The sequence below is a fragment of the Mus caroli genome, chromosome 3, assembly GCF_900094665.2.
Source record: "Mus caroli chromosome 3, CAROLI_EIJ_v1.1, whole genome shotgun sequence".
NCBI classification, from domain to species: domain Eukaryota; kingdom Metazoa; phylum Chordata; class Mammalia; order Rodentia; family Muridae; genus Mus; species Mus caroli.
The window spans coordinates 93,370,427-93,382,578 of NC_034572.1; the positions used below are offsets into that span (position 1 = coordinate 93,370,427).

A 12,152-nucleotide genomic window follows, 5' to 3' on the forward strand; every position below is an offset into this window, starting at 1 on the left:
TTGTAGCATACTGTGTGTGCTTTGGGACCAGTATGATGTCAGTAAGTCCCTGTGAGGCTACACCCAATGATATGAGAGCTCATGTGCCTGTCAAGATGCACACTCAGCATGGAAGTGCTGATTGATGGCTGATGACAGGCAGGGAAAGGACAGTGCATTGCTTACTGTGATGGGCATATTAAAACATTGCTTATTTCTGGAATTTTTCATGTATGCTTTTAGACCACAGTTGGTTCTAAGTAACTGAAGCTGTAAAAGTTAAAATTGTGATAAGAGGCAACTGAGATACAGTTTTTATCAATTGCTCAAAGTCTAATTGGCAAAATGATAATATATAAATATACATGTATATATATATGCATATATATATACATGCATATGCATATAGCAGTCTTTTTATTTGCAAGTTAGATGAACAAGGAACACCTCTGGCAGTTATTGTGCAAATTACGTAGGACTGATAGCAGATGGTTGAAATAATATAGTCATCTAAACAAGACCTAAATAATGACAACACTGGATGACATACCAGCCTGAATGGGAAAAATCTCACATTGCTTCAACCCCAGATGAAGAGATTCAGGAAATTATGAATTCTAGATACAGGAGGACACTGTTAGAAGACTGACGTCAGTGAGGTAGACTTCTAAGATCTCAAAGCGTGCTTTACATGCCATCATTTTTTTAAAGTCAAGCCTGGGGTTGCAAATGTCCTAGTATCGTTCACAAAACTGTCAGTGGCTCAGATGTGGCAGGTATCCCTGAGTGTTTCCTGCTGGCTTCTTCTCTGTCATAGTCTACCTCCAACATCAGCAGGATTCACTCCTAAGAGTCCTAGGTGTTTCCAGGGTAGGCATTCTTTCCCATTCTGTAGTGTTGCTCCTTGACTTTACACATCTCAGCAGTGGTCGGAATCATGCTTCTCCCCAGCTTCAGAAAGGAGGGTGGGTGCTAGTGGTAAAGCTCTCTCTTCCGTTGTGACTTGTAGAGACTCTTTGTTCAGGTACAGATTAAAATGCTTTCCTATACAACCAGGCAATCATCTACTTCAAGATGGGTCTCCTTCCTTAGCCTAGGAATTATCTGCCATATCTAAAGCCATGATTAGATTACAGATGTGGACATCTGTATGTCCTTTCTCTAAAAGAAGCAGCCCAGCATTCCCCCCTGTCTAGTCCCAGGCTAGACCACCTGTGAAGTTGGGGGTTTTCTATTTGTTTTTGTTTTGTTTCACGTATTTTTGTAGCTGGAAAAAGTCATGACCAGAATGTCTAGGACTATTTATATTATAAACACAGGTAGTAGTAGGTAAGTTGATAGATTGAAGGATGGGTAAAACATCTTTGGTTTCTAGCCACCTGAAAATCTATATGGCCTCTTCATAGAATACTGGTGCAAGTCTGATATTGATTTTGTATTTGCTTCTGTCAAAATCAGCATTAGAGTGAGTGCTATGATAAGCCAGAGATCACACTAGGAAGTGAACAGAGAGCTTCAGATAGGCTTATAAAAGACATGTAATTGTTTCCATAGGCTTTGTTTAAGGGACCCAGGCAAGGAGAGCTGAGATTATCTTATCTGGAGAGCATGATAAATAACAGAAATTTGAGCCAAGCCTGGAGGTGCAAGTCTGCAATCTTGACTGTTTATCTGTCTGGGCAGGAAGGTCACAAGTTCAAGACTTGCCTGAGCTACAGAATAAGTTCAAGGCTAGCCTGAATAACTTAGTGAGACACTGTCCCAAAATAAAAGCAAAAAGAGGGTAGGTGTAGAGAGCTTATCTAGTGTACATGGAGCCCTAGACTCAGTCTCAATACCAACAAAATAATAATAACAATAATACCAAAGACATGAAGAAAGACAAAACTCAAAAATAGCAGAAGTACTTAATTTTTATTTGTATGTTCCTTATTTGTTGAATTGCCCGATTTTAAATGGCTGTTCATCAGAGGAGCAGAAGGCCTGCTGCTGGATAATGTCTTCTAGACTCGACAGGGACGCTATACCTGTGATATCTCAACAATATAGTCACCCAAATAAGACCTACACAATGACATTACCAGATGACATACCAGCATGAATAGGAGAAGTCTTACATGGCTTCAACCCAAGATGAAGAGTTATAGGCAATTAATTAATAGCTGCTCAGGGAAGGGAAATCGCTCTGCTTCAGGAGAAGCCCCTGAGAGTCATTCAGCCCCAACTGGTCAGTCCTAAACACATCTGTAGGACTTAGTAGGGAGGGTGCGTGTGCCTGTGTCTATCTGTCTGCTTTGTCTGTGTCTGTGTGTCTGAGTCTGCATTGTGTAACAGTTATAGAAGAAGAGGCCCTAAATTTAAAAGAGTTGGGGTGAACATGGGAAGAGCTGGAGGTAGGGAGAAGGAACAATATATTAAGTTGTGTCTCTTCCTATATATGTATACATATAGAAAGATACACAGTGTATTTAAGTACTTGTAATACAGAAGTTCCAGGCAATGCCATCGTGCATGCCCTTGAAGGGGAAAGAAGGGAGGACTGACAAGTGTTGAGTGGTATTCTCCAAGTATCCTAATAGCTGGTAGATACATCAAATTCCCAGGATGCTCTGTAGGACAGGTAGTGATATTCCCATTTCCAGATGAAGAAATTAGCTTTCAGGGTGGGGTAGTGTAATGTCTGAGCACTTCCCCAGTATATGTGAGGTTCCACCAAAAATGTATATTAATAATTAACATATAATTAGTTAACATATAATTAATTAACTTAGTTATTTAATTAATACTTAAACTAATAATAATAATAATTGTAAATTTTAAAAAGAAAGAGAAATTGACTCTTGGGGGAAATTTGCTAAGCTCTGTATAAACAGAGGGATCACCTAACAAATGTTTCCCAAGAATTTAAGCAGACAAAGAGGAGAAAAGGCTGAGACTAGAAAATCAGAAGTTGAAATGGGCCTGGTGAGGTTGCTCAGCAGGGCAGGGCCCTCACCTCCAAGCCTGACAACCTGAGTACAGCCTCCGAACCCATGTGGAAGGAGGGCATTGATGTTTTCTGACCATAAGCATACTGTGGCATGTGTGCACATACACACACATACACACATACACAAACACACAATAAATAAATAAATAAATACATGTAAACAAAGAAATTCTGAGATGTTGCAGGAGAATGCAGAGATGAACCACAACACAGAGAAAAGGTTTATTTCAGTATAGATTTCAGGGTTTCAGCACATGATTGGTTGACCCCATTGCTTCAGGTCTCGAGTGAAGCAGGATGTCATACAGAAACACATGGTGGGAAAAGCTGCTTTATTTCATGGTGAGAAAAAGAGATATAGGGAGGAGGCAGACCAGGGTCTCCAGATTCCCTTCCAGGGCCACACCCCAGTGACCTAATCTGTTTCTAGCTGGCCCAGTTCCTGAGTGGTTCCATGACTCCCAGCAACTCCATAGACTGGGACCAAGCCTTTAACACATGGTCTCTGGGGAAAATGTAAAGTGCAAAGTGAAAAGGAAGAGGAGTAGTGTGGACAGCAGACAGAGTGGCCTGGAGCTTCAGTTTGGTGGTTTCAGCTTCCAGGAGAGTCTTCCTGTTGTCTGAGGGTGGAGGTGCTGCCACAGGAAGTATGGAATGAACAGTTTCTCTGTTTTAGAGCAGGTTTTAAAACCCTCATCCAGTGAGCCCAGAGTCCTAGAATCTTACAGAATCCTGAAAGCTGCCGCCCCAGCTTCATTCTACCACGCAGCCTGCGCAGCCATGCCTTTTCTTTCTCTCTGAAATATCTATAAGGCATAGTGCTATAAGCGGGAAGCTATTGTGTATTTTAAGGACAGAGTGAGGTTGGTGTCATCTAAATGAGCACTGATTAAATGCAGAGGAAGCGTAAAGGAGAGCGGTAGCTGGGGCCTACTGTTTGGAGGCAGTTTCATGACCTAGAGCATGACGGGAGGGTATGAGGTGATCACATGCACATTCATTATAGTGTTGCCCTGCAATGAGGTGGGCAGCCCTAGGAGAGGAATAGTCAGAAGCCACAGTTTCACTCCATATTTAATGAGTATCCGTATCTATTAAGTAATTACTGGAAGGGAGAGTCATGTCCAGTAAGCAGTCAGTAAAGGGGAACCAGTCCTTTGTGACAGGAAGGATAACTCCAAGCCCCTTCCCCAGCCTGCTGTTCTGAAAGCTCACAGGCACAGCCAGGCAAGTCAGGGAAGGTGATATCCACGCAGACAGTGATCATTCATCTGGACACTAATGCTGCCAAAGCGGTGGGATGGAGCCCAAGGAAACTTCAGGCAGCAAGGATCGAAGCGAGAGAAAAACCGCTCAGTCACCAAAGAAGAAGATCAGAGGCATTATTATGTGACAGAAGTTATAACAATCAAAACTATGAAAGGCTTTGTTTTATGTTGTGTCTGAGAAAGCGCAGCCGGGGTGAGAGGGAATAAAAGGGAAGGAGAGAGAGAGTGGGAGTATTAATATGGATATCATTATGTCGGATATAAATTCTGAAAGGGCAGCCCTAAATTATTTGAAGTGAAAGGCGGACTATGGGGAGAGAGGTTGGAAACGTGAAGAGAATAAGCCCCAGAAGTGAGTGGAATCAAAGACAGGCTGAATAAAGTAAAGTGTGAACTCCGCTAGCAAGAGCTTGGATGGGAAGCAAAGGCCAGGATAAATTACAGGAGGTGAAAGCAGCAGGAGGAGGGGCCAGAAACAAACAAACCAAAGGCAGATGCAGGCACCACGTGGAGCAGCGGGGCCAGGTGAAAAAAATTAAAAAGGTTTTAATCCTCTTATAAAAAAAATCAAAACCCCACAGATTTGTTAGAAGAGAGTCAAGGATCCGACAAGAAGCGAGTCACACACAGCGTCATTATGAAAACTAAATGTGTTTTTTGTTTAGTGGGTGGCTTTGGGAATCTGGAACCATTTTGACATGTGGAAATATTCATTTTGATGTGCTTAAAGTGTATTGATTATGGTAATTGTTTTTTCTGTGTTAGTTGCCGTCCATTGTGATTTCCGATGGGCTACTGTAATTGCTTTTTAACCTGCTCTGTTGGCTAATTTGGTCTGGGGGAGTCAAGGTGACCTCTGCATATGGGTCTCACTATAATTACCACGTAAGAGTAGCAAAGACCAGTCAAAGAGAAATTGACAAGAGCGGGCCATGTGCTTGTGTAGCCCAGAGAGGAGCCCCAGCAGCCCTGTCCTGATCAGAGGGTACAGAGTACCCATGCCTTTCTACCACTCACAGCCCAGCCAACACTGGTCTGCCTGGGACTTAGCCTTCCCAGGCCCTCTGCAGCTTCCCAGCAACCACCTTGCTGACCTCAGACTGTCAGAAGAAGCGCTTCAGGGTCCACAGCCCCGGCCACACCTTCACCCTTTCACTAGCTGTTCTGTTTTCCTTTATCGGACTTCCCAGAATTCCTATAAAATAGTTTATATGTGGGGGTTATTCATCAGTTTCATGTATGTTTTGTACCCAAATCTGGATTGCCAGTGGGTCTGTGGCCATGTCAGGGGTTGAACATTGGTATTTCTGTTTTGCAGGGTGAGTTGGTCATTAAAATGAAGATGGTTATTTGAGAAAGTCAATGTGCCTCCCATAAGGCCATCTATGCCTTTCTCTTACCATTCTGTCTCTCACTGCATCAAACATTAGTGTTTGTCATATCAGTTGTTTCCATGTATTGAACTCTTACCTCAGGAAACACTTAGTAACCATAGAAACCAGCCAGATGGATGGTACCTTCATTATCAAAGTTTGCAAAGGAAATGAAGGCTTGAGAGGAGGGAGAGACTCTAGATGGTAGCTGTTTCTTCCAAATTAAACTTCCTTGATCAGAGGCTGTAGCTGTGCTATCAAATCTAAAACCCTGCAGCCATGCATCCAACATTGCAGTCACCTGTCTGCACACAGGAACACTTCCCGAGTTCCTCCTCCGGATCCCACACTTTGAACTGCATATGTGGGCGTGATATCATCCTAAATGGATTCTCTTACTTTCTGCGTGGCTTTTCCACATTCTAATTTCTTAAATAGTTTTTGATAAAATTCAAGTCTGCTTTGTTCCTTTTCTCAAATCATTTCCCTCTCATCTCTAAAAGCAAGTGTATTATGAGTTTAAAAAGGTGGTTTGGGTGTGTCTTAATTTTCTTTACTTCTCTCATTATCATTATTTTTGTCCCTCTTTCAGTCCTGAGGGTTCAACCCAGGGCCTTCATCGCTGTTTCCAGAATCATCCCACACCTGTGCGTACTAAAATCACATAGCACCTGAACAAAACTTTCTTAATTGATATAAACACCGGTGTGCCCTTCACAAGTTCTGCAGTTTGCTTTCTTCTCTCTACAGTGTCTTTAAGAAGCAACTACAGTGCACTGTGAGATTTTCATTTGAGTTCCCCACAGCATGTTAACTGTCCTCCAATTACAAATAGTTGAAAATGAAGAAGCATATTGCAGAAAGATCTTGAATTGTGCCTCGTTTGATGGAAAGGAAAACCTCTGGCCGGAAGAGCTGTCTGCCATCTCTAATTTGAAGAATGGGTGGGGTGTCTTTCAAGTGTGAGGGCGCAGCTCTGAGGTAAAGGCATCTGGTCTAGGCTGGAGTAATCTGCTGACTGGGTGAGGGATGAGGAGTGGCTTTTAGACACAATTATGCACAGAGCATGTGCTATTGAAGATGCCGTGGCTCCCTCCCGGCAAGATCCTGTCATGCTGGTGTTGATGGCTCTACTCTTTAGAGATGGGAGAAACGGAACCAGAGTCGACAAACATGCCTTCAGCACACAGATAAAGATTGGGCCTCAGTGTTCTCTCTGTAGTTGGCAAACATTTGTTGAACACCAACAGTGAAGTAGGCACAGGAAATGCAGCTGCTTGCAATAATATTTCCAGCTAAGGAGCCTTGCTGAGTTTTTCTGTCTGTGTTTTATTAAAGGTCCACACACGTTCCTGTCGGGGAGGATCAAGTCCAGCACATGGAACTGGTTCAGGATCTAGCTCGAAGTTTCAACCAAAAGTATGGGGAGTTCTTTCCATTGCCCAAGTCCATTCTCAGTAAGTGGGTTTATACTGAAGCCTAGACGGGAGACCTGGGACTTGACTGGCACTAAATGTGGCTTTCTCACTGACAGGCTCCAGCATTCGAAACGGAAACTTTATTGTCCGGGGTCACGTGGGACTAGGAGTCTAGAATACATTTTTTTATTTATTTATTTTTTTAAATGTGAGGACTGGAGAGTTGGCTCAGCAGGAGCACTGGCTGTTCTTCCAGAGGTCCTGACTTCAATTCCTAACAACCACATGGCTCACAACCATCTATAATGTGACCTGATGTGCTCTTCTCGAATGTAGGTGTGCATGCAGATAAAGCACTCATATACATAAAATAAATCTTTGAAATTGTGAAAATTTGAGAAACTTTAAAAAAAATCATAATTTTGCCAGGTGTTGCCTTTAATCCCAGGACTTGGGAGGCAGAGGCAGGCGGATTTCTGAGTTTGAGGCCAGCCTGGTCTACAGAGTGAGTTCCAGAACAGGCAGGGCTACACAGAGAAACCCTGTCTCGAAAAAACAAAACAACCTCCCCCAAAAAAGAAAAATCATAATTTTGATTTCTAAGATATATGTCAATAGATTGCATGTATAAAATAACATTTTATTTGAGCAAATTAAACATAGTTTTACACACAAACTAAGGCTCAGCAAGGTCATGTGTCTAGTCGGTAACCCAGCTGAGCCCTGTCCCCTTCTGATACCAAAGCCGGTGCACCTTGCTCTTCTCAACATCCTCAGTGAGACAAGTGACAGGAGAACAAGAGCTGTTCAGCAGAGTCCACACAGAATGAGAGCGCTGATGGACCTCTCACTGCTGTCTAAAAGACAGGAGAGATGGGCACAGGCCACTCAGTACATCTGAAACGCCAGCCTCAGCTCTGCTGAGAGCATCCCATGCATTGAGGTCAGCCTCCTTCATAGCAATAAGTAAAATGTCAGTCAGTGTTCCATCTATGGCTGTTTAGCCTACTTCAGTTTCATCTCTAATAGCCATAAACTAAGCAGGTATCAAGAACACTTGTTTATGAAGCAACACCCCGTGTGTTGTGTGTGTGTGTGTGTGTGTTTCTGTCACTGTGTGTATATGTGTGCAGGTGTGTCTGTAAATTTATAATCTGTGTACAGACATGGAAGGATGGCCACAGATGGTTAAAGCTGCAGCATGTCTACAGAAGGGAGGAGGTGGAGACAGGAACATGGCCAGCCGCATAGTGGCAGGAAGAACAAGAGATACCCTACCTCAAAACCAATTCCCTAAAGCTGTTCTCTAGCCACAAACTTTTCATGACACAGGCATATATTTACACATACAAAAATTAAAAATTAAGTGTGCACAGAGCCAGAGAGATGGCAGAGAATAAAGGCACTTGCCTTGCAAGGCTTGTGACCTGAGCTGCAACTTTGTACCCCTCAAGTGTGCAGAGCATAAGCATAACTGACATCGTTTCTTTTGTGTCAGTCATACACTGGATGAGTCATTGCCATTACATAGCATTGTGGATGGCACACTAGCAAGTCCTGTTTCTGATGTCTTTACTTCCATGTTTGATAAATTGCACAAATCCTTCCATATGAAGACATGCTATTGTGCAATCAGTATCTCTGGTGGGGTTGGTGTCTCCCAGGGCTAGACTGTAACGTTCTCAGTGACTTGCCTTGTTTTCACTAGCATCCATGAAGAAAGTGAAATCTCTTCGAGACCCTTCTGCCAAGATGTCAAAATCGGACCCTGACAAACTCGCCACTGTCCGAATAACAGACAGCCCAGAGGAGATTGTACAGAAATTCCGCAAGGCTGTGACAGACTTCACGTCAGAGGTCACCTACGAGCCGGACACCAGAGCTGGTGTTTCCAACATGGTGGCGATCCACGCAGCCGTGTCGGGCCTCTCGGTGGAGGAGGTGGTGCGCAGTAGCGCAGGCATGGACACTGCGCGCTACAAGCTGCTAGTGGCCGATGCTGTGATTGAGAAATTTGCTCCAATCAGGAAGGAGATTGAGAAACTGAAAATGGATAAGGACCATTTAAGAAAGGTTTTACTTGTTGGATCTGCAAAAGCCAAAGAATTGGCCTCTCCTGTGTTGGAGGAGGTGAAGAAGTTGGTAGGGATTCTGTAGCAAGGTCAGCCAGTCACTGCACTCAAGTCAGCTTTCCTCCCACAGATTTTAGCCTGTCCAAATTGAATTGAGTGTGATGATCAGCTGCATTTGATGACTGCTGTCAATTGAGCAACATTCCAATCCCATTGGCAAATGCTATAATCAAAAGAGCTGAGGCAGGCACAGCTCTTCCACTCCAGTTCAATGACGCACAGTTTTTTGGTCTGAAGTATTCCTGAAAACTTGAACAATGACTGAGCCGTGGCGTGTGCTTGCTTGTGCAGTATTTACTGTGCAGGTGCACTTCGTCTGTGTTGTGCAGACAGGTCCTATGCTACAATCCTGAATCCAGTGGGTATTTGCAGTTCATAAAGAGAGATTGATTCTTGCAGCTCATGTGATGATGATGTGATATGATGATGTTTATCCTCATGTATTTGAGTGACTTGACTTGTGCTAGCAAGGTGGTTCAGGCTTAAGGTACCTGCTGCCAAGCTTAATAGCTGGAGCTCAATCCACAGGGCCAGCATGGTGGAAGGAGAAACTGACTGGCAGGTTGTCCTCTGACCTCCGCTTGTCTGCCATGGTATGAGTACACACACACACACACATACACACACACATACATGCGTGCCTAAGTAAAAATACAATAACCTACTTGTTTCTTAAAAGGCACACACTGACTTACTTATTTCAGCAAATGTCTGTTCTTAAGCGATTCAGGAGGTCATTGGAGAGCATTGTATTGCTTCAGTTCCATCTATTTATTATTCAGGGCCTGTGTTCCTGGTTGTATTCATAATAAGCACTTCTATTTTTACATTATCTCAGTTTAGTCTCCCCAAATCCTACCTCTGTGGAACACATAGGAACTGAGGGGTAGAACATAGAATTAGCTGTACAGTGTCACTAAGTAAATAAGAAGCAAGTCCAAGAGTGAAGACCTAGCCCCCCTGCTACCAAGACTGGTGCTTTCTAAGGATTCTCCCAAAGCTCTGAGGGCCAAAGGTTTGAACCTCTAAACATTCAAGTATTCAGTTTGGATACTGAAAAGATAAAGGCTGAAATACTGATTTTTGTTTATGTGAACTCAGCTAATGGTTGTGTATTTTAAGTCTGGATCCAGCCACCTTTGGTCACATTTACCTTTCGAAACCCCAAAAATGGGTCCCATGGCCTCACTTCCAAATTCATGCTAGAGATGCCTGCTTGTCTCGGCCAAATTCCAGTGGGAGTGAAGTCTGAAGCATCTGATGTTTCCAGTGAAGGGAAACTTCCCGTCTCAGCCTGCCTCAGTCTCTGTGAAATCACAGAGTATAGCTCTGCACTTCCATGTTCACAGCTGAAAACAAATGGCAGTCCTGGCTTACATACCAAGGCCTGTATCAAGATTGATTTTTGCAGGGCCAGCAAGATGGCTCAAGCAGAAAAGGGCTCCTTTTGCCAAACAAGCCTGACTATGTGAGTTCAATCCCTGAGATCCATGTGATAAATAAAGGAGAGAACCAACTCCTCAAAGTTGTACTGTGACTTACACACACACACACACACACACACACACACCACAATGAAATGCACAGGACTACCCACACACAAAATAAATAAATGTTTATTTTTAATGTTAAGGTTGAGTTCACCTCGATTGTCACGTAGAATTGGAAGTAGGAGACACTGTATCCCAGAGTCCAGATTAAAACATCAACTAGGTTCGGGAAAAGGGTACATTTTACTTGGGGGGGGGGTGCATGTTGTTTTCTTAATTCATTTATTTATTAGTGTATGTGTTTGAATGGGTGAGATCATGCTAAGTCATTCACGTCTGTCAAGGTTGGAGGATGATTAATGGGGTCCAGTTCTCTCCTTCCACCACGTAGGTTCGGGGACTCAAGCTCAGGTCATCCGGCTTGGCAGCAGGCACACTTTCCCTTTGGGTCAGTTAGTTTTATCTTTTGCACCTTAGTGGGAGATGTCTGCAGTCTGAGGGCATCACGGAGTGTATTTCTTTTAAAGATCTTTTTTACTTTCCTTTCGTTTTATCTTTGTTTGCATTTGTGTGTGTGTGTGCGCGCGCGCGCACATGTGCATGCATGCATGCCACAGAACATGTGTGATGTCAGAGGACAGTGCAGAAGCTGGCTTTCTTCCACCACGTAGATTCCAGGGTTCAAACTCAGGCTGTCCGGCTTAGCAGCAGGCACCCCTGCCTACTGAGGCAGCCCACCAGTACCTTTTCACCTTCCTTTTAAAGAAATCTATTAGGAATACTGGGAATTGTATCTACCAGGCCAATTGCCTGTTTATCTCTGTGGTCTCTACCTCCTATCAATGCTTCTGTCTAGCAAGAACTAAAGGCAACAAGAAAAGATCTCCAAAAAAAAAAGTGTGAAAGAAAGGTGGAGGGGACAAAAAACAAAAAAACACTAGAACAGGATAACCTCTAAGGAGCAGGGTCAGTGCATTCTGTTATGTAAGACTCTTACTGCAGAAAATCTAAATTTGCCATAATAATTAATATTCTTGCTCAATCAATGTATTAAAGTTCCCCAGGGAAACAAGCCCAGTAGGACACATAGAAACAAAAGAGAATGGGCTGAAGAGATAAAGTTCCCCAGGGAAACAAGCCCAATGGGACACATAGAAACAAAAGAGAGTGGGCTGAAGAGATGGCTCAGGGGTTAAGAGCATTAACTGTTCTTCCAGAGGTCGTGAGTTCAATTCCTAGCAATCACATGGTGGCTCACAACCATCCGTAATGGAATCTGGCCCTCTTCGGGTGTGTCTAAAGAGAGCAACATTATACTCACATACATAAAATAAATAAATGGTAAGTTCTGAGAGACAGAGAGGAGAGGAAGTTAGTTTACCAGGGGCTGGAGCATGTCTCAGTGGCCAATGGCATGAAGTTTTTTCCCAGCACTCATGTTGGGTAGCCCACAACTGCCTGCAAATGCCAGCGCTAAGGGGTCAGATATCTCTGGCTTTAGCA

The 12,152-nt window shown here is 43.4% G+C and overlaps 1 protein-coding gene across 1 annotated transcript in view; it reads left to right on the forward strand.

The window, feature by feature from the left end:
* The window catches only part of Wars2 (tryptophanyl tRNA synthetase 2, mitochondrial), a 77,680-nt gene extending 68,123 nt beyond the window's left edge, over positions 1 to 9,557 (forward strand). The window contains exons 5-6 of the mRNA XM_021158800.2: positions 6,948 to 7,066; positions 8,736 to 9,557. Coding sequence (XP_021014459.1) covers positions 6,948 to 7,066; positions 8,736 to 9,184 — 568 coding nt within the window. The 3' untranslated portion in view covers positions 9,185 to 9,557. The remainder of the gene's footprint in view (positions 1 to 6,947; positions 7,067 to 8,735) is intronic.
* Positions 9,558 to 12,152: the final 2,595 nt, after the last annotated feature.